Here is a 22,074-nt window from a genome sequence, read left to right as displayed (position 1 = left end):
CTGCCAGAAAGGCCAGGAGAAGAAATTGTGATTGATTTTACTGACATGATTGATGTGGGCCCAGGGGGAGTTAGGTATCTGTTAGTGTGTGTAGATGCGTTGACCGGATGGCCCGAAGCGTGGGCCACTTGACGAGAAGATCCCAAAAGCGTGATTAAGTGCTTAATCAATCATTATATCCCCAGGCATGGGTTTCCGAGGCGCATTAGGTCAGATAACGGAACCCACTTTAAAAATCGAGACCTGGAGGAAGTAGAGAAGATGTTAGGAGTACAACACAAATTTGGCACAGTGTACCATCCTCAATCTCAGGGAAAGGTAGAGAGAATGAACTCAAATTTGAAAAACAAATTATATAAAATCTGCGCAGCGACGGGGCTGAACTGGGTTTCAGCCCTACCAATTGCTCTAATGATTATCCGATGTTCTGTCAACAAGTCAACAGGCTTTACGCCACATGAGCTGCAGACGGGAAGGCCGTTCCCAGCACCCTGGACAGAGGTACCGGCAGAACACACCACAAGGGTAACAAGTCACATGCAGAATATCGGGATGAATTGAGGTGTCTTGTCTCCAGTTTCACAAAACAGGTTATCTCTGGACGGCATCCGGTGGACCAGGTGACCCCAGAGGCAAAGGTGGTGTGGCTGAAGGTTATCAAACCCAAGTGGAAGGAGCCACGTTGGATGGGTCCTTACGAGGTCATTGCCAGAACAACTACAGCAGTTCAACTGAAAGGGACAGGCGAAACCTGGTACCATTGGTCGCAGTGCGCGCCAGCACATGAGAGCTTGGTCGAGGAAAACTTGTCCTCAACTAACACAGATGTCAACAAACAGAGGCAGAATAAATCCTCTCACCTGTGCAACGGGCCAGCCAGTAGTCCACCTGGGAGGCCAAAGAAAGAAGAGCAGCAGCTTAGAAGGTCGCCACGCCAGCAGAAAGCAGTGGTAACCAGTTGAGAGCTCCACAGAGAAGGGAGTTTCATCCTAGAATAACAATTCTATATAAAAATTCTATATAACAATTCTAGATGCCTTCAACCCTGGCTGGGTTGAAGGCACTGTTGAAGCAGTGAAGACGATTTAACGACACCTCTCACACTGCGCTCAAGGAAACACAGAAATGGACGTGAAACAGACGGAGTAGCATCACAAGCGATGGAGGCACCACTTGTAGAACTCATAGACCTGCACTTCACTTATTTTTTAATTCTACCAAAGCACAGTATTTAGAAAAGTTTATATAATTATTTAGCCTCGTTTTGCAAACAAGCCTGCATAACTTAATAAATATAGAAATTGAAAGATAACAAACCTAAAAAGAAACACTAGGTACGAGATACATGAGTACCTATGATACGGTGATACTTTTGGTAAGCAACCATTTGATTAACATGTGTGTCTCACCTGCTCTTGTTCCATCTCTGTTCTGTCCTCATTCTCCATCTCCCTCTCTGCTCCTCTCTCTCCCTCTTTGTGCTGACAATCATCAAATATACAGTTGAAACCAGATATTTACACACTCTTCAGATCAAAACACAAACACTTTTTTAATTGTAACATCAGACTAAATGTTTATTTTTTAGACTGATAAATATAAAAAACATATTTGTTAACTTTAACAGTAAAGAGATAAACTATCTATATTTCTTAATTGTAAATAGCACCAAATTGTATTCAAAACTGAGCGACACTTATGGAGCTCCACAGTTCATTTCCTGGTGTTTTGGTTGACATCTCTTGATTTTCCCATGTCACAGAAACAGACACTGCGTTTTGCCTTATATGCATCCACAGGTATGACACCAATTTACTCACATGGACTCTACGAACCTATCAGAAGCTTCTTCAGCTCAGAATGGAATCGTCTGGAGTTTTATTATTAATTAACAATAAACTTAGTGTATATGTACTCCTAAATTTGATGAAAGTGATAGAAATAGACAGCTCTCTCTCTCTTTATTCTGGCATTTAACTAATTCAAAAGATATTTCAAAATTTATCCAAAACAAAACAAGTTTACTCTAAATTGATGTTGTACAGTAAAAAAATGTTCTTGTGTTTTCCATAAAGTGTTTGTAAATATCTGGTTTAAATTGTGAATATACTGCTGTGTATTGAAATTCCTCTTGTTTTGCATAGAAATATACTGAACAACATACAAAGCTTAATATATAAAATAACATCTACCAGAGTTTTTTCTTTGAAAGAAGCTCCTTATGTCCATTCTTGTATATCAGTACATTACTGAAACCGATTTATTTAGCCGTGGAGGGAAACAACTGAGAATATGAAATGAACACACATGTAAGCTAAGACTCTCTAAAGAAACAGCATTGTTGTTGTTCTGCTTTTCATTTCACCGTTTGTTGATTCACTTGAAGAGCAAGTAATGTAATATGGGTCAAGTGGTCAGTTTGATATCAATCTTTCATGATAAACCGTCATATTTACATTATTTGTACAGTACGAATGATTTGCTTTGGTACCTGGTCGAACTTCAGTTCTCTTCTGTCTGCCTGGCTGCGTTTCTCTCAGCGCACTCGCAGGCAGCAGCTCCCCCCGCCCCCCCGCTCAGGTGCTTAGTGTCTGAGCTCGGATCATACCAATATCAGGGGGGATTTACACACAGTCGTAAATTCCTACAATGTGCACTATGTGCTTCGAATATTGTGTGTAGTTTTTTGTTTCATACAGTTGTCAGCCAGGCATCTAACTATGACAAAATTACACTCCAAAAGACCCCGGGCTTCTGAAAAAACAACCTGGGCTTAAGCCCAGTAAGCCACCCCCGCTCCGCCACTGGTTGGAACGATGACGACAACAAACATGCTTAAAAGTAGCTCAAAAGAAAACGGATGGTATAGAGACCGATTGCGTCCAGAGGCGAAGCAGCGGTACTTGAAAAAAATAGAGTGCATCGCAATTGTGGACCCATATGAAATACGGCAGTGGAGTAAAGACCCCGACGACTTACCGCCACTGTCCTACCCCAATATCTTCACGTATCTTGTTAACCCTAACCTAACCCTCACGTTCAGATTTCGGACTGCCCCATGTGTAACATTGGTACCCAGTCTGGATTTGTTTGATCCATTTCATAGACAGGCTTCGCTACAGTTGTGCGAAACAATTACCGAATCGTTACATAGCACGTATGTCTGCACAGTCTCTCAATTTTATGTTTGTTCACAATTTCTATAACTGAGAGCCCCAATGATAATATTATTAATACCTGAAGCATTCAATGAAATCATTAAATAACCAAACAGAACAGTAAGTATTACAGACACAAATCAAGGCGGTGACATGTCATTGAGGATATGACATGTCTTTTGAGGATACATGTCATTTGAAAATGCTCCAAATCTCTGGCTTATGAATGATTCCTACTGCTTCATGTCTCTGTTAAACTTAGCTGAAAAATAGCAACAAAATATTGAACATATTTGACAGAAATACAAAAACAGAAGCTCCAGTAGTTAAGGACAAGCATTTTAGCAATGTGATGGTGCATTACATTGAAGAATTACAGAAGCCACAGGAAAGATGATCCCTTAACTTCCAAAAATGTAGGATGAATTTTGTCTCTAAGGCATCCACTCCATGGTGATAGCCCTGTTTGAGCATCCTGCTGCACAAGCTCCTCCGTCATAGAGGCAGACTTGTCTCCATGTGTGGGCTCATGTTTCATTTATCAACCTTCAATAAACTGCTTCTGGAGGAGGAATAAGTGTGCTCCCTTAGTGAGCTTCAGAGAAACACAATACACTGACATTCACTGTGAAGCTTTGACTGGTAAAAGACAGAAAAACAACATGCGGATCCTGGAATAATGGGAGCTTCCATCTTTAAAGGACTGAAGAGGAAGAAGTTTACAAGGAATCATTTAGAAGAGTTTCAAACATCAACTGATTGAATCCATGAATCTGAAAACATGTTTGTGAGTGAAAGAGACAGACATGTACAGACTGAACTACCTGTTCAACAGTCAGAGTGTTTCTCTAACAGGAGACACTCTTTACACTCAGCACAGGGACACTGAGGAACCAGGAAACAAAAACCAAAACCCAGGATAAAGAGTTTGAGTGAATGTGGTGTTGAAGGTGTGGAGGTGGATCAGAGTGTCAGAGGAGACTCTGTAGAAGGACAGAGTGCCAGCAGGACAGTCCACATACACTGCTACTCTGTTAGAGACAGAGGAGGAGGAGGAGGAGGAGGAGGAGGAGGAGATGGGTGTGTCTCTGTTATTGTGCCAGACAGAACGAGGTCCATCATCAGAGCAGTACAGACTCCAGGACTGATCATTCCATCCAAACAAACAGTCTTCACTGTCTCCTTTCCTACTGATTCTTCTGTAACTCACTGATATAGAAACGTATCCTCTCGACTCAACCTCCCAGTAACAGCGACCAGTCAGACCATTTCTACACAGCAGCTGAGTAACATCAAATCTGTCTGGATGATCAGGATATGACTGAACCTCCTCCACATGTGTCACCTTCCTGTTGTTGTCAGACAGTTGGAGGTTTGTGTGTACTGTGTTTGTGTCGATTGTGAGTTGACAGGAATCTGACGGAGAGAACAAACACAATCCAGCTGCAGTTATTGATCCATCATCTGTTCATTGATTGACACTTTGATGATGACTCCTGACATGATGAAGATGCTTTGTTTTCATGAATCCCATTAAAAACACACTTACACTTCCTCAGACCTGGTCTCAACCATCGGACTCCAGCAGGCTCCACCCTGAAAGGAGGAGGAGGGGTCAGAGCAGCACAGTCAGCATGCACACATGGACATTACATGGCTCTCACACACACACTGTTACACACTGAGCTCAAAGCTCGGCTCCACTGTTTTATTCAAAGAAATCTACATTTATTTATCAGCACATTTAAAAACAGCTTGAGCCAAAGTGCTGCACAGAGTAGAGATAAAATAGGAAACATACACAGTAATTACTATAAAGACTCGTAAGAATTGAAAGCTACAGAGTACAAATGTGTTTCCAACCGGGTTTTAAAAATGTCGAGTGTTGGTGAAGACCTGATGTGAAGGGCGACTGTTCGAGAGTTTGGCTGCAGCGATCGATAAAGCTCACCTCTGTTTTTACAGCTAGTTCTGGTCAGAAGCTACTTATCTGCAGACCTGAGGGCTCTGCTTGGATTATTTTTGTTAAAGAGAGATAAGATGGAGGCAATCCATTAAGAGATTTAAAGACAAACAACAAGATCTAGAAGTGGATTCTATGACGTACTGGTAACCAGTGGAAAAAGCTGGAAAAAGCTGGTGATGGATCGTCTAGCACAGAGCCACCGCTGGAACCAGACAATTCTTCTACAACAGCAAAAAGCACCAAGCAGAGCTCTTTGAGCTCATGCATGACATCAAACCATGATCTCCAGATCATAGTTTGATCTTGAGATGTTTGTATGTTTGTATCTCGTATGCCAGGGCTCTGCAACCTTTAACACCCAAAGAGCCACTTGGAGCCGGTTGTTTTTTACCTTTGTGTGACCAACTAAGGTGTGTTGCTTATGTAATCCATGAAGTGCTACAGAGAAAATTACGTCTTATTTACGTAATTAACACATTTTGAACTCTTACAGAAATATAACAAAAGCAAAGACACCCAGCTGAACTAAAATGATCCATGTAGCAAACAAAAACTGTTGTGAGCCGCCACCCTTATATCGCCTTTGGGCTTTTGGAAACTTGACTTGACTTTTAAAAATTAATTAGAAAAAAAGCTCTATGCTGCTAAAAAAATGAAAAATAGATATTTGCAAAATTCTGCCTAAATATGTATTTTACCTGGTTAATGTGTGTGGCGGGGCGTGGTCTGCAGCGCCGCTGCAGGGGAGGCGGACGCACCTGAGCAGCACCCGCAATCACACCTCGCCGTCTTAACATCTGTGCTCTCTGTGCTGTTGTGTTGTCAGGCTGTGAGCTGAAGGGCTACAGTCACCTGTATGCGTACAGCAACCGTGTGTGAAAAGTGGTCAATAAAGAGAAGCTGAAAAGCGTGTTCATGCAAACATCGCCGGGTCTGCCGTGATATGTTTACAATGGGACTTCTGCTCCTGAACCTCTATGCACAGCATCTGCAAATCGGGGCTGTACGAAGTCACTTTTATCTTTATGCAGGACTGTAAGATGTCGTCTGTGAGGCATGAGCGTGTTTGTTTTTAACATAGTTCACGGTGGAGCTGCTGACATAATGTGGATCTGAAGATCCATAATTGGCCTACCTGGTGCTGAAACCACGCGGAGCTGCACTATAAGCACTAAAGAGCCGCATGTGGCTCCGGAGCCGCAGGTTGCCGACCCCTGTACTATACCATAAATCAAGGTATGACCTCTCTCATGACCCCAAGTTGTGTGTGCATGCCAGAGCACTCTGGAAGGCACACAGAGTCTTTACAGACTACTAAGCATCAAACCTCTATCATTATGCAATCGATTATAAAACTCTAAGCATATATGAGTAAATATTTCTAAGCATAAATGACAATCAACAATATAAACCTTACAGCTGGTTTTAAAAGCAGAATTTAAGAGATACTTATTATTCTTAACGTCTTAACAGATACTCTGACCCGTAACTATCGTAAAACGCTTCAACCGGAAGTAGGCACCTTTCGCGCATGCGGGGTACCGATCGGGTTTCCGGTACGGATCGGGTAGTGACAAGGAAATAATGCTAAGTAGACTTAGGTGAATACGAATTGGCATCTAATGCTAATACTATATTTTCTTGCTTTATAACAATGTGACCAGCTAATGCTAAGTTGGTTGCCGTTATTGGCTAATACTAATTTGAGGTGAATTAGCATTATCCGTTAATGCCAACAATATTTTTCTTACTTTTTAACAATATGAGTAGCTAATGTGAACACTTTTTTTCATTCAATTTTAACTTTTCCCCTGCGATGTGAAGACTAATGCTAAATCGGACGCCATTAGTGGCTAATTCTAATTTTAGATGAAAAAGCATTAGCAGCTAATGTTTATACTGTTTTCCTTTGCTTTGTAAGAATGACAGCAGCTAATGCTAAGTAGGCTGCCGTTATTACCTAATGCTACTTTGACACGAATTAGCATTATGTGCTAATGCTAATACTGTTTTCCCTTACTTTTTAACAATGTGAGCGGCTAATTCTAAGTACGACGTTGTAAATAGCTAATGCTAATTTACTGTGAATTAGCATTATTCAATAATGCTAACACTGTTTTTTCTTACTTATTAAAAATGATAGTAGCTAATACTAATACTCTTTTCTGTTGGGTAACAACGATGTGAGGAGTTAATGCTAAGTAGGCTGCTTTTAGCAGCTTATCCTAATTAGGGGTGAATAATTATTAGCAGCTAATGCTAATACCGTTTTCTCTTGTGTTATAATGATGTGAGACGTTAATGCTAAATAGGCTTCCATGAGTGACTCCTTTCCCTTGCGTCATAAAGATGTGAAGGGTTTATGCTAAGTAGGCTACCATTAGCAGCTAAGTAGCCAATTTGAGGTGAATAAGCATTAGTAGCTAACGCTAACACCCTTCTCTCTAGTGTTATAATGATGTGAGACGTTAATGCTAAATAAGCTGCTATGAGTGACTCCTTTCCCTTACATTATAAAAATGTGAAGAGTTTATGCTAAGTAAGCTGCCATTAGCAGCTAATGCTAATACTGTTTTCCCTTGCTTTATACAACTTGAGCAGCTATTGCTAAGTAGGCCACTTTGCTCTGCTAAGGATTTGTGTGACCATGATGGAAACGGATAAGCTAATGCTGTTTATGGGCCCTGTTAGAATCAATATTTCATTATCATTCTGTTGTTTGAGAACAATAACAGAAAAATGTGTACTTGAGAACAAATTTATTGTGAATTCAGCTGTGAATGTAGAGTTTGTCATTATTTAAGCTTCCATTTGCAAATGTTAGCTGACACTTTATTAGGTACACTGGCATTATTTTAAGGAACACCTCTGACCTAGATGTTCCTGCAAACAGACTCCTTGGAGACGCCTACATAAATATCCATGTACTATGCAGCTAGACTAGGTTGTCTGTCCCTGAAAATATTCCTGCATGTATGGTTGTTCATGTCTCATCTGCAGGAAACAAACAGGAGTGAAAGACACAGGTAATGTTTCCAGCTCTTCCTCCTCTATCAGACATTCTCTCCATACCTGAGAGTGGCCAGTCTCCAGCCTGGATCCTTCTTTCCAGCCGACAGCAGCTTCATTCCTGAGTCACCTGGATGATTGTAGCTCAGGTCCAGCTCTCTCAGATGGGAGGGGTTGGAGCTCAGAGCTGAGGCCAGAGAAGTACAGCCTTCCTCTGTGATCAGACAGCCTGACAGACTGCAGACACACAAAACAACAATCTATGTGTCAACAATCGCTTTCTCTTTGTCACAATAACATCTATCCATTTACATCCATTCAATGTAACTCATTTATAAGTGACAATAGCCAACAGACAACAACAGTCATCTGAAGCTGTTTAACAGTGTAAGGTAACAGCCTCCAATATTAGAGAGAAAGCCCCAAACATCAGACAATCCACTGTGAGCAGCACTTGGTGATGGTGGGAAGAAGAACTCCCTTTGACACAAAGATCCTCCAAGTACAAAAAACATCCTACCATCCTAGATCATAAAGAACATCAAACAGTCAAATTCAACACTTTAGATGGAAATATGAGATTAATGCTGCAGACAATAATGAACCTGCTGAATTCATGAACATCAAGAATGCAACATGATAGTTGCACTGCAGAGCTCTTAAACTGGAACAGGTTACTCAGTACATTCAGTTCTGACACTCGTCCACAGTCCATCAGAGGAAAACATGGAGATCACATAGTTTGTCACCAAAGTCTAATTAGGGCTGGGCAAGTTAACCTGTTATCATCTTGTTAACTCATTAATTGATTAACACCAACAATTATTTTATCGCACATTAACACAGTTTTTAAAATCATTATTACTGTGAAAGTCCGTGCTCACTGGCTCTGAATATAAAAGCCATGGGTCACAGGAGGAATGGGATGTTGATCAGTGCTGGTTTGAAATGGGCGTCATTATGCATCTCAACCAATGACAGCATTGATAGTGGATCTAATGCTATTGGAGCGCTCACATGACCCAGGACAGAAAGATGGATACAGGTACAGATCTTTGACATGGACATGTTCATTTTTAACTGTTCCAGAGATAGAGTGTTGATACAATTAAAGACACGCTGTTGATGGCAGCAAACAAACCCAAACAAACAGTGGTGGGAGGCTTAGATAGACTACGTTGGATCAGCTTGTGGGAGGAGTCCAGATAAACCAAAGAAAGACAAGCTAACAAACGCCATAGTGAAGTGGATAGCTACAAACTGCAGGCTGATTAGTGTTGTTGAAGAAGTCGGTCTGAGGACCGTTCTTAGGATCAACAAATGACGGCATGTATGAGCCTGAAGATGCACAATCACAAGTAGAATACATGAGCTGTAGAAAAAGGAGATACTACGAAAGCCAAGATCAAATTTTAACGTCCTGGCAGATGACAAAGAACTTTGAAATAATGTTTCAGCTCAGATTGACAGAAATATTTGAACTGCTACTGTGTTAAAGGGAAAACTGCTGTTAAAAAGCACCTTATTTGTTTCTGCACACTAAATGTTGCACTTCTCATAATGCAGTACTATTACAATAAGTACACAATACACTACTTTTGAATTCATGATTGAATGTTGCTGTAACAATGCCATTAATGGTGATTCAAAGTGTTCATGGTTGCCCAGCACTACAAATGATTGTACAAGTGTGACTGATCCACTTTCTAATGTGTGTGTAGCCCACACTGTGTGTCACTGTGTCACAGGTGAGTCTGTGTATCCAGGTTCTATGAGGAGAACAGGATATAGTGACTGAGTCCAGCAGCTTAAAGACTGACTCCATCCTCCATTTAAATAACTCACAGCAACAACTGAATGCCTTTGCCTTTGTGTAGCTGACACTTCATTTTAATGTCCTTCTATTCTGGTTCATCTGGTTTCAGTTTCTATAAGCACACAGGTTTCATCAGTGACTATGACGTCAGTAATCTTTGCTGGGCCTTAATGCTCTGAACAAAGCTGCACATCACAAGACTAAATAGAAATCAGTCTTTCATTTCTCACTTCTGTTTGACTTCAGCTCTCAATGTCCCACCATAACGCATGGAAAGAATTACTGTCCATCCAGGCTCCTGAAAATGAAGCTGATGAAGGTGAAGAATTTTGAGGGCTGATGGAGATGATGATGAAGATAGTTAGCTGGTCTGCTAGTTAGCTGTTCTGCTAGTTAGTTGGTCTGCTAGTTAGCATGGAGCTAACTTACTACAGGGCTCTAGACTAACTTTTTGCCATGGGCGCACCGGTACGCCTAACTTAAAAAATTTAGGCGTACCGGCACAAAAGTTAGGCGGACTCAAATTTTTCAACCGCATTGCTTAACACCGCAGTTTTACATGTGCACTTTGTTTGGGGGGAGGTCCATACAGACAATATTCATTTCTAAATTATTAACTAACAAACTTGTGCTTAAATTGCTTTGTCAATATTGTAGAAAATGTTAAACTTAATCATCATCTTGGCTCCTCTGACGACCTGTTTGCTGCTGCCTGCCGCTGAAAGGCAGTGGGGAGAGGGGACACTTGGGCAGTGCATTTACTGCAGCATATAATGTGTTTCCTGGATGCACTGCTGCTGTTTCAGCATTCAAAGATTGATGGCACTGTGTCAGAGCTGGCTATGAATTTCAGACGGATCAGTCCTTAACTTAACACAAAAGTTATCAATAGTTCTTTTCATCTTTTCTTATTACCCACAGATACATCCACTTCTGTCAGGCCTAGGCTGCTCACTAGGGCTGGGTATCATCAGTGATTTCTATAATCCATTCGATTCCAGTTCTCAAAGTCCTCATTCGATTCAATTTAGCCTCAGATAGTCAGAAATATTATAATTCTGATCATTTATCAGTACTGATACACATGAGACTTCATCAGAATTGTGAACATCACAGTAGATGCCTTTGTGTCAAAGTAACTGAGAATAAAACAAAGAAAAACATGAAGGAGATTTTCCTGGTCTGGCGTTTTATATATTACAATATTCTGCAATTTTGCATAATTTTAAGAAGTTTAAATTTCTTCAGTATTGAACAGCAGAAATTAGGCTTTCTTGTCCGTGGTCATTTAAGTGGAAAAAAGAAAAAGAAAAGAAAAAGACAGCAGCCGACAACGCTGTAAACAACGGTAGACTGGTGGGTAATAAGAGAATAAATAATGCAGAAAACAGAGATTTGAGACGGAAACTGTTCTTGAAGTACAGAGAGAGAGAGAGAGAGAGAGAGAGAGAGAGGGAGCTGTGCATGAAGTGGGATTTTTATCGTGGTGGAAGCAAAACAGCAAAAGTCAGGGGGAATTCATGACGAGATTAAATGTGAAGCATAGTTTGCTGTTGGCTCGGCGAATTTTGGTTGGACAGACAAAACTTGCAGCTCAGAATCAGCGCAAAAAACACGGAAACACAGAGCGGACCCGACGCATCAGAATCGCTAAGCTCCGACAGCGTGTCCGTGTTCAGGCCGTGGGGTGAGAAAGCCGAGAAAGACAAAGCTGATTCTGATACGTCGGGTCCGCTCAGTGTTTACGTCTTCGTGTGGAATCCGTTAATGAATCGATATCGCTTTATTCAAGCTACTCACCTCTCTCTTCCACCTGCACTTTCAACTGGACCACGGCCAACCAGAGAGGTCCTGCCCCTGACTATCTCTGATTGGTTTAGTCCACAATAGGGGCATAATGTGTGTGTCTGTTGTTGACCACACGGAGAGTTGCAGAGATTTCTTTCTTTTTTTTTTTTTTTTGTTACCCGAAAATATTTGGTCGCACCGGTGCAACCAAATATTTTTTTTTTAGTCGCACCACTAAAAAATTTGGTCGCATTTGCGACCAAATTGGTCGCACTCTAGAGCCCTGTCGCTAGAACATTTGACACTAAACTGTGTGAGCAGCTTTCATTTCTGCTCTGTGTTACTCTCCAGCTTCTCTTTAACTCAGTCCTCTCAGTCAGTTTTTTCCTCCTTACAAACTAGCAAACCTTCTTTTTCAGCTTCTCTACACCCAAGCAGTTGCTAAAGTGCTACCTGCATGCAGACTCGGTCTCTCTCACTGAACAATTACACTTGGCAGCCAGACTGACAGAGTTCCACAAGTACACCACTAGGGAGCGCTAAAAGACTACAAAAACACCAAACCTGGGACTGTGACATATTAAGTCTGTTCAAATGTCCAGCATGGATATATGAAGAATGTGAAAAACATAAGGTGAACAAATATCACTAATCAATGATTTACATTCAGACATTCCTGTAAAGTTACTGATGGAGATGATGATGAAGATGAGAATCCAGGAGGCACCAAAGTTAATATAAATACAAACAAATATAAAAGGCACCAAAGTTCATAGAATACTTCTGTGTAAGTTATTATACAGATGTAAGTTTATATACTGTTCAGTTTGTATTTAACCTTCTGTTAGCTGAGCCAGCCCACCCACTGGTGACATCATACAGTTAGTAATTTAGTGTGGGAGGAGCTCCGTGGGTGGTGCGTCGATTCCTGTGGGGTGTGATATGTGCGTGAATGATGAGTGAGGATTAACCTGTGTTGTATTTTCCTTTAATTGTTTGTGTTGATACGTTATATATTTATTGTCTAGAAGCTAATGTAGTTCATAGTTACATCGATATAGGCCACAAACGCAATGGTGAGTTCACCCTCATTTCACGTTTAGTTCCCTTCAAAGAAGCCCTTAGAAGCCCTTCACAATAACAGCATTGTGGTGGATTATAAGTGTAAAGCCTTTATTTTGTACAACTAGTTGAAGTTCATCCATACCAGTGGTTCCCAAAGATTTTTTTGCTAGCCACCCCTTTGTTTTACAACAAAATCTTTTTTAAAACTCCTGGCAGATTTTCGAAAACTAATTTGGCCTTCAGCGGAGTTCTAGCCGACACATCGGGGTGACCGTAGTGCTAATGAGTGAATCAGTGCCACAGCAGTGTCATCCCTGATATCTCCACTACATTTAGAATATTTCCCACCTGTGGGACTAATAAAGGTCATCTTATCTTAATGGTCCTTCGAGGCGGATGCACTAGGTTTGCCTCAGAGATGGAACCATTCCCAGAGTATCAAGGTCATAAAATGTCCAGCATGGATACATGAAACGTGACACTGCAGTGAAATAAAGTCCTGCTGATGCAGATGGTCTTCTGGTCTCACACTGGCACCTGGTGAAAGTAACATGCTAACATGGCAAACACTAGCATCACAGCATGTAGCCCCACTCGTCTCACAGCAACATGTAAATCTCATGGCTAGACTTTTCACTGACTGGCTCATGTCAGCTTGTGAAAATATAAAGTACCAGCAGTACTACCTGTTTTATATACTGTTTATAGCTAAATGTGCTTAGAATGTTCAAATAAAGCCGGAAGCAGCTAGCACTGTTAGCATCATCACCAAGCCCTGTTACATTTATACAGTGTTAGAGCAATGGCTCCAATCTACAGCCGTTAAAATAATGATTAAAATGCTGTCTGTAAACACAGTCTCAACAGTTCAGATGTTACCACATTACTTTATGATTCTTAGGGTGCATTCACACCGAACGCGATAGAGGCGAGCGAAAACGCCCCAAACGCCCCTAATGTGACGCGTGCACATTCGCACCTCAACGCGTATCCAGGGAAAATCCACCGCGCCTCAAAATTGCATCTTTCCGCGCGCATGGACCAGAAATGTGGGAGGAAGTTGTGCCAGATGTGTTGTGCTGCAGATGTCCTCTGAATAAACACATTATCTTGTTAGCGGAAAGGTATTTTTACATCAGTGGGAAAATAGCGGGACAGTAGGCGGGCTTGCTAGCTTTTGCACGGTTTAATCGGGTCACCCTGGAAATTAAAAAGCAGAATGAATGAACTTACCAGGTTGCCCAATCTCCTCACTAATGTGCCTCCAAGCTAGGTCCGTTTTATTCCTGTCTCGGTAGAAGTAGAAACTAGCATCATTTAGCTCTGGATGATTAGCCACGGCACTGATGAGCTTTTCCTCCATACTGAATGACGAATAAAGGGTTTTGGCTGGATCTGCCCCTTTGACCTAGTTACAGCCACGTCACCAGGCTCCTGATTGGTTGTCACGGCGCGATTTGACGCCGGAGTTCAGATTTTCCAACTTGAGCGGTTGGCGCGATACGGGCGTGTGCACAAAATGCAACACACAATCTGACACGCGTGGTTTTCTTCGCGAGTCAAACACGCCCGACGCGGTACACTGACGCGCGTTTCACGGGTTTTGGCGTTTTCGCGACGCAAATCTGCTTCCGCATTTTCGCCGGATGCGCAATCGCGTGTCATCGCGCTCTTTCCATTGACTTTACATGTGAACCTGACGCTCTGGCCGCCTCTATCGCGTTCGGTGTGAACGCACCGTCAGATTTAACAGATATGAGAGGGAGAGATTAAAATGAGCGATCTCAGTCCAGTCAGTCCTTGTATCAGTGCCCTCTGCCAAGTTAATAAAGACTGAATATGGTGTTACTGATTTTAAGTTCATTTGTTTTAATTACACATGTGCACACATTCATTCTCACCTAAAAATAGAAAGCCATCATGGAGCAATCTGTGTACGTTTACTTTTACATGATGGTCGTCTTACCTCTTATGTAAATACTTTAATGCTTAGAGCTAAATGAATACTGTCTCAGCAGAGCTCTGTGTCTTTGTCAGCCTGGTTACAGACTGGAAGAAACCTGGAGTCGCTCCTGTTAACTTGGACCAGTAGAGCACTCTGCTGCCACAAGGACAAAAACTGAATTTGTGAGTTATTTACTCATTTCCCCCAGTTTGAGGAAAATAAGTCATGTTTCTAAATATGTGCAAACGTCCATTTTAAAGAATTTCTATTCAGTCAAAATAATAATAATAATAATGATAATAGTAATAATAATAATAATTTGACTGTATTTTTATTGCTGAAATATTCTGCATATCAGCTCCTAATAAATGAACAAACAGCTCTGTAAAAACCTTCAGAATACAGGAATCAAACTGGAAGGTTTAGTTGATGAAGCACTGCTGAAATAAAGATTTTTGACTCGGAGGATCAGATTTGAAATTTCATTGCAAATGAAAAACAAAAAGTGATCAAACATCAAGTTACTGTTTATTGTAAATCCTGACCTGAGAGTTTCCATTTTACAGTGTGGACTCCTTACTCCAGCAGACAGAAACGCCATTCCTGAATCCTGCAGGTCAGAGTTACTCAGGTCCAGCTTTCTCAGACTAGAGGACTCTGAGCTGAGAGCTGAGAACAGAGCTTCATAGCCTCTCTCTGAGAATTCACAGTGACTCAGTCTGAAAAATGAAAGATAAACATTAAACCTACACTGCTGTTGAAGTGCAATAAGGTGTAATCCTTTTTTTTTCCTTACTAAGATACAACAGATGGATGACACAGACAGTTGTTGACGAAAATACACTGATCAAAGAAAAAAAAAACCCACCAAAATGGCACAATTAATCAATTCTGGCATTCTACGTCAAATGCCAACTGGGCTCCATGTGTCGGGCAGTGAGGGCAGTGCATTAACACCAAAATAGCTGACACTGATCAATATTGATCAATAAGTGTCTGCACTACTTAAATTATCATAAAACCACTGCAGAACTTTAACTGACTTGATTTTATTTTATTTTTATTTTAATCCCCCCCCCCACCACCACCACCACCACCACCAAGAAATAGTGTCTTATTGATTCTGTCAATTAATGAAAAGCACAATATCAGTTGATCTCACCTCAGAATATTCAGTTTACAGTGTGGACTCCTCAGCCCTGCAGACAGATGCTTCACTGCTGAATCCTGAAGGTCAGAATTACTCAGGTCCAGCCCTCTCAGACTACAGGACTGAAAGCTGAGAACTGAGGACAGAGCTTCATAGCTTCTCTCTGAGAGGTTACAGAGACTCAGTCTGGAGGTAAAAATTTTAAAAGCCCATATGGCAAAGGATTAGCAATGTAAATGGTAAATGGCCTGTATTTATATAGCGCTTTTCTTGTCCCTAAGGACCCCAAAGCGCTTTACATATCCAGTCATCCACCCATTCACACACACATTCACACACTGGTGATGGCAAGCTACATTGTAGCCACAGCCACCCTGGGGCGCACTGACAGAGGCGAGGCTGCCGAACACTGGCGCCACCGGGCCCTCTGACCACCACCAGTAGGCAACGGGTGAAGTGTCTTGCCCAAGGACACAACGACCGAGACTGTCCAAGCCGGGGCTCGAACTGGCAACCTTCTGATTACAAGGCGAACTCCCAACTCTTGAGCCACGGTCGCCACAATGTGGCAAATTACCATAAATTTAGAATAAAAAGATCCCTCTCTCTCATTTTTTTTGGTAAAAACAAGAATAAACATAACCTTGAACCGCTAACCTTGATTTGCTTGGAATTTTAATTAGCTTCTTGTGTTAACTCATAAAAAATTCAGAATATGACCTGATGATCTGACCTGAGCATCTCCAGGTTACACTGTGGACTCTCCAGTGTAGCAAACAGAAACTTCGCTCCTGAATCATGCAGGGTGTTGACACTCAGGTCCAGCTCCCTCAGACTAGAGGACTGGGAGCTGAGAACTGAGGACAGATTTTCACAGCCTCTCTCTGAGAGACCAGGGACACTCAGCCTAAAGAAACAAACAAAAAACAAACAAACAAAAAACATAACTTGAAAAATTATCATTTGATAACAAACTGTGATGAATTTAAATCACTTCATATATTTAACTTGTCATATAAAGTCAAATGTCAATATGCAATACTCTTTACGGTTCACAAAAACTTTACATTTATGCAGGAAGAAAATATCAAAGACCTAGAACTTGCTCATTAAATCCAACCAGAGTCATCCACAAAGCAGTGAGTTAAGTCTCAGCCTTATTCTGCACAGTGTAAACGTCAGTGTCCTCTGGGTCCTTATTGGTCATTGTATTCTATCACAAATTGTCAAGGGTCACAGACTGCACATTTGGAAATCAAAGTACACTACATAGGAGAGACTAAAAAAAAGCAGGCATACAGTATGTAACAACAGGAAACCAGAAGAAACACGAGGAACATGACTGAACCTGTGCCAGCAGTTGCAGATCGTGGGGAACTGTACTGGTGAGGCAGATTGTAACATAGAGAAGTGAACTCATCTTCAGTGGAGCAGTGCACTGATGCAGAACACCAGAGGAAAAATGAGGGCAATGATTATCACCTAGGAGTCCATCACAGTTTTTGAACATCTTTATTTGGTGCAGAATGATTCTGCTAGGCTTTTAAAGTGCACATTAAATAGACTGGACATTACTCCACTTTTAGTCTCTTTACACTGATAGCGAGTTCATTTTAGAATTCATTAAAAATCGTATTTCTTACTTTTAGAGCCCTGTGTGGTCAAGCGCCAGTCTATATTTCTGACCTTCTAGAAACATAAACCTCTTCTCACAGTCTGAGATCTTCCAGTCAAACACTGTTAATGGTCCAACTAACTCATTTATTCAGACTCACTTATTCTGATTGGCCTTTAACTAGTTTTAGGCTGTATGATGTTAAATGTTTGCTGTTTTGTTTTTCTGTTCCGTGATTTTTAACGCCCATTTTCATTGTAAAGCACTTTGTGGTTCTTGACCTGTGAAAGGTGCTGTATAAATAAAGTTTACTTACAGGATGACTTCGGACATGACTTTGATAAAAGCTGCCACCCAGAAATGTTTAAGAAACTCTGACATTTACTGCTGCTATCAAACATTAAATAAAATCGACTTTATTTAGTGCTGATGATCATTTAATTAAATATGTTTAAGTTTTTAAGGGACCATGACACATAACACTGTTTATGTTATAAATAAAAGACTGATCACATATTTCCTTACAGAGCTTTGCTTGAGGCTTTGACCACTGGCAGCAGCCTCAGAAGAGCCTCCTCTGAAGCAGAGTATTTCTTCAGGTCAAACACATCCAGATTTTTTTCTGATGACAGTAAGATGAAGACCAGAGCTGACCACTGAGCAGGAGAAAGATATTCTTCAGAGAGACTTCCTGAACTCGTGTACTGTTGGATCTCCTCCACTAGAGAACGATCATTCAGTTCATTCAGACAGTGGAACAGATTGATGCTTTTCTCTGCAGACAGATTCTCACTGAGCTTCTCCTTGATGTACTGGACTGTTTCCTGATTGGTCTGAGAGCTACTTCCTGTCTGTGTCAGCAGGCCTCGTAAGAGAGTCTGATTGGTCTGCAGTGGAAGACCCAGGAGGAAGCGGAGGAACAAGTCCAGGTGTCCATTTGGACTCTGTAAGGCCTTGTTCACAGCACTTTGGTAGAAGAGTTTCTCTGCAGATTCTCTTGTTTCAGACTTCTGGGAGGTTGTTTGTTGTTCTTCCAGTAAATTGAGTCCAGAGTTGATGAAGGTCAGATGGACATGAAGAGCAGCCAGAAACTCCTGAACACTCAGATGGATGAAGCAGAACACCTTGTCCTGGTACAGTCCTCTCTCCTCTTTAAAGATCTGTGTGAACACTCCTGAGTACACTGAGGCTGCTCTGATATCGATGCCACACTCTGTCAGCTCTGATTCATAGAAGATCAGGTTTCCTTTCTGCAGCTGCTCAAAAGCCAGTTTTCCCAGAGACTCAATCATCTTCCTGCTCTCTGGACTCCAGGGTGGATCTGTCTCAGCTCCTCCATCATACTTGACCTTCCTCACTTTGGCCTGAAACACCAGGAAGTGGATGTACATCTCAGTCAGGGTCTTGGGCAGCTGTCCTCCCCCTCTGGTTTTCAGCACTTCCTCCAGAACTGTAGCAGTGATCCAGCAGAAGACTGGGATGTGGCACATGATGTGGAGGCTTCGTGATGTCTTGATGTGGGAGATGATCCTGCTGGCCTGCTCCTCATCTCTGAATCTCTTCCTGAAGTACTCCTCCTTCTGTGGGTCAGTGAACCCTCTGACCTCTGTCACCATGCCAACAGAGTAAGGAGGGATCTGATTGGCTGCTGCAGGTCGTGTGGTTATCCAGAGATGAGCAGAGGGAAGCAGTTTCCCCCTGATGAGGTTTATCAGCAGCACATCCACTGAGGTGGACGTTCTAGGGTCAGTTAGGATTGTAGTTTTGTGGAAGTCCAGAGGAAGGCGACACTCATCCAGACCATCAAAGATGAACACAACCTGGAAGTCTTCAAAGCTGCAGATTCCTGCTTCTTTGGTTTCAGTAAAGAAGTGATGAACAAGTTCCACCAAGCTGAACTTTTCCTCTTTCAGCACATTCAGCTCTCTGAAAGTGAATGGAAATATGAACTGGATGTCCTGGTTGGCTTTGTCTTCAGCCCAGTCCAGGGTGTATTTCTGTGTTAAGACTGTTTTCCCAATGCCAGCCACTCCCTTTGTCAGCACTGTTCTGATTGGTTCATCTCTTCCTGGTGAGGCTTTAAAGATGTCTTCTTGTCTGATGGTTGTTTCTGGTCTGTCTGGTTTCCTGGATGCTGTTTCAATCTGTCTGACCTCATGTTCATCATTGACCTCTGCAGTCCCTCCCTCTGTGATGTAGAGATCTGTGTAGATCTGATTCAAAAGGGTTGGGTTTCCTGCTTTAGCGATGCCCTCAAACACACACTGGAACTTCTTCTTCAGTGCAGACTTAAGGTTAAAATGACAAACTGCAGCAGAAAGTTCTAAATGAAAAAGCAAAATACGTTTTACACAATACTCATGACAATTTCAGTCCACCTAAGAAATGACTCAACCACATCTTGAGACATTACTAAATATTATCCATCATATTACACCTTTGTAGAAATCCTCTTACGGTCAGCCAGCTCCTCCTGCTTCATTCTCCTCAGAAAGTCCACTGTGATCTTAAGAACTGCCTCTCTGCTCCTCCTCTGCTCATCATCCTCCCTCTGACTCTCTAAGCATTCTGGGTAATATGGATTCAAAACCTTCTGGATCTTCTTCAGCTCGTTCTTCACAAAAGTGATGATGTTGTCCTCCAGCAGCTGGAACAGAATACTTTGTTAATGACCCGATCAGACTGAAATCATGGAGCCAAACATCAGATCCATGTTGGTCACACTGAAAATCCACTGGTCTACAAAGAGCAGCATGGAGATGATTGTGAACAGAATAGATGTAAAAGTAGTTGTTGTACATGCACAGACCATAAATATGGAGTCCAGCTGTGTTTGATGTTGCTGGGCAGACTGACCACTGGGAACCTCTGAGCTCTGCTGGTCCACTCTGTGGAGGAACCATCAACAATTAGTTCAAGCACAAGATAACGAGTTAGTCAGTGATAATGAAATAGACAGTGATTTAGACTGGATTGGAAAGTTATGGTATCAGAGTGGATGGACTGATCTGTGTGATGAGCTAAAGAAATTTGTAGAAACAAGTGAATACAAGTCAGCATGTATGGATATATAATGGCATGTTCCCCAGGGTAGCATCAAGTGAGTGATTTATATTACTCATAAACAAGAAATGTAGAGTCTCAAACATAAATTCAAACTGTTTGCAGATGATACAAACATATTTTGGCCTTTTAAGAGTTTACAGCAGCTTCTAGAATCACTCACAACGGAAATGAATAAATTAAAACAATTTGACAAATCAAAAACAGTCACTCAATTTAAGCAAAACTTTAACAAGTACAAGTAAGCAAGGGTGTATGAAAACAGATTTCTAGGTGTAATTTTAGATTACAAAATTAGCTCGTAGCATCATATTAGACATGTAAAAGCAAGAATAGCTTGTAGAAAGTCAGCATTGGATCAGGTTGTGTGAACATGACCATCAAAGACTGTCAGCAGATGTAGCCGATGAGGAGATCAGAGAGCTGCTTCACATCCTTGAGCCCTCATATGTTCTTTAACCAGAAAGATATGTTAAAGGAACTGTCACTGTACTGGGTCTGGTGACCCAGTGTTTATGTTTGATTATTTTCTACTCTGTGATTTACTAGTTTTCTCATGGTTTAGTCTTTAGTATTTTCTAGCTCTCTGGTTCTTCAGTGTTATGTGAAGTTTAGTTCTTGGGTTTCGTTCCTGTGCCCACCATGTTTAGTGTAGGTTTAGTTCCGTCTTCATGTTTATTTTCATGCTTCCCAGTTAGTCGTGTTTCATGTCGCTGTGCTCCATGTTCGCACTCTCTGTATCTGTCTTGTGTTTCCTGTTTTACTTTGATAGTCCTTGTTCTATGTCACACTCAGCTTTGCTTCCTTTGTCTCGTTATGTGTGGTTTGTCCCAGATGTGTTCCCAGCTGTTCCCCATGCTCTCGTTGTCCTGCCTGTGTATTTAAGTCCTGTGTCTGCCTCTGGTTGTTGCTGGTTCATCCTGCATTTCTCTGTATTATAGGTTACCTTGCTTTCCTTCGCTGGTCTTCATGTTCCATGTTTCCCATTCTTAGGTTCTTATGTTTCAGGTTCTGGGTTTCTAGTCACAGGTTTTTGTTCCTTTGTGTTATTATTTTGTAGTTTCTCCCAGTTTAGGTGTGGTTAGTTCAAAGTTCTTGCCACGGTAAGCTTGTCTTTGTGTTTTGCCTTCCGCTATAAATAAAACTCAGTCACATTACTGAGTCGTCAGTAAGTGCACTTGGGTCCACAAATTCCTCCCGCCCCGCCGTCTTCCTCACTAGACCTGACAGGAAGCTGACATGTGCATTACCATGTTGCCAACATGTGTAATATATAGTGATATATTGATCATAAATAAATATAAATTTTATTTGTTACATACTAGAGATGGACCGATCCGATATTACGTATCGGTATCGGTCCGATACTGACGTAAATTGCTGGATCGGATATCGGTGAGAAATAAAAAATGTAATCCGATCCATTAAATATCAAAAAAGCACCTCACAAAACTTGCGACACTGCGTAACTCGGCTCATAACCGTAGCACGTCGGAGCA

The 22,074-nt window shown here is 41.6% G+C and overlaps 1 protein-coding gene across 1 annotated transcript; it reads right to left on the bottom strand.

Annotated features, from left to right (window-relative positions):
• Window positions 1–3,835: 3,835 nt before the first annotated feature.
• Window positions 3,836–21,553, bottom strand: LOC134621321 (NLR family CARD domain-containing protein 3-like). The gene is made up of 8 exons (XM_065469980.1): window positions 21,522–21,553; window positions 20,322–20,400; window positions 19,970–20,159; window positions 18,038–19,835; window positions 15,910–16,083; window positions 15,293–15,466; window positions 4,708–4,754; window positions 3,836–4,574 (listed from the first exon to the last, which is right to left on the bottom strand). The coding sequence occupies exons 1-8, from the start codon at window positions 21,551–21,553 to the stop codon at window positions 4,030–4,032; spliced, it is 3,039 nt and encodes a 1,012-aa protein (XP_065326052.1). The 3' UTR covers window positions 3,836–4,029.
• Between the last annotated feature and the right edge of the window lie 521 nt (window positions 21,554–22,074).

This window comes from Pelmatolapia mariae, linkage group LG3_W (assembly GCF_036321145.2).
Source record: "Pelmatolapia mariae isolate MD_Pm_ZW linkage group LG3_W, Pm_UMD_F_2, whole genome shotgun sequence".
NCBI classification, from domain to species: Eukaryota; Metazoa; Chordata; class Actinopteri; order Cichliformes; family Cichlidae; genus Pelmatolapia; species Pelmatolapia mariae.
Note: the sequence above shows the minus strand (reverse complement) of the source record. Positions and strands in the feature narration are given on the sequence as shown.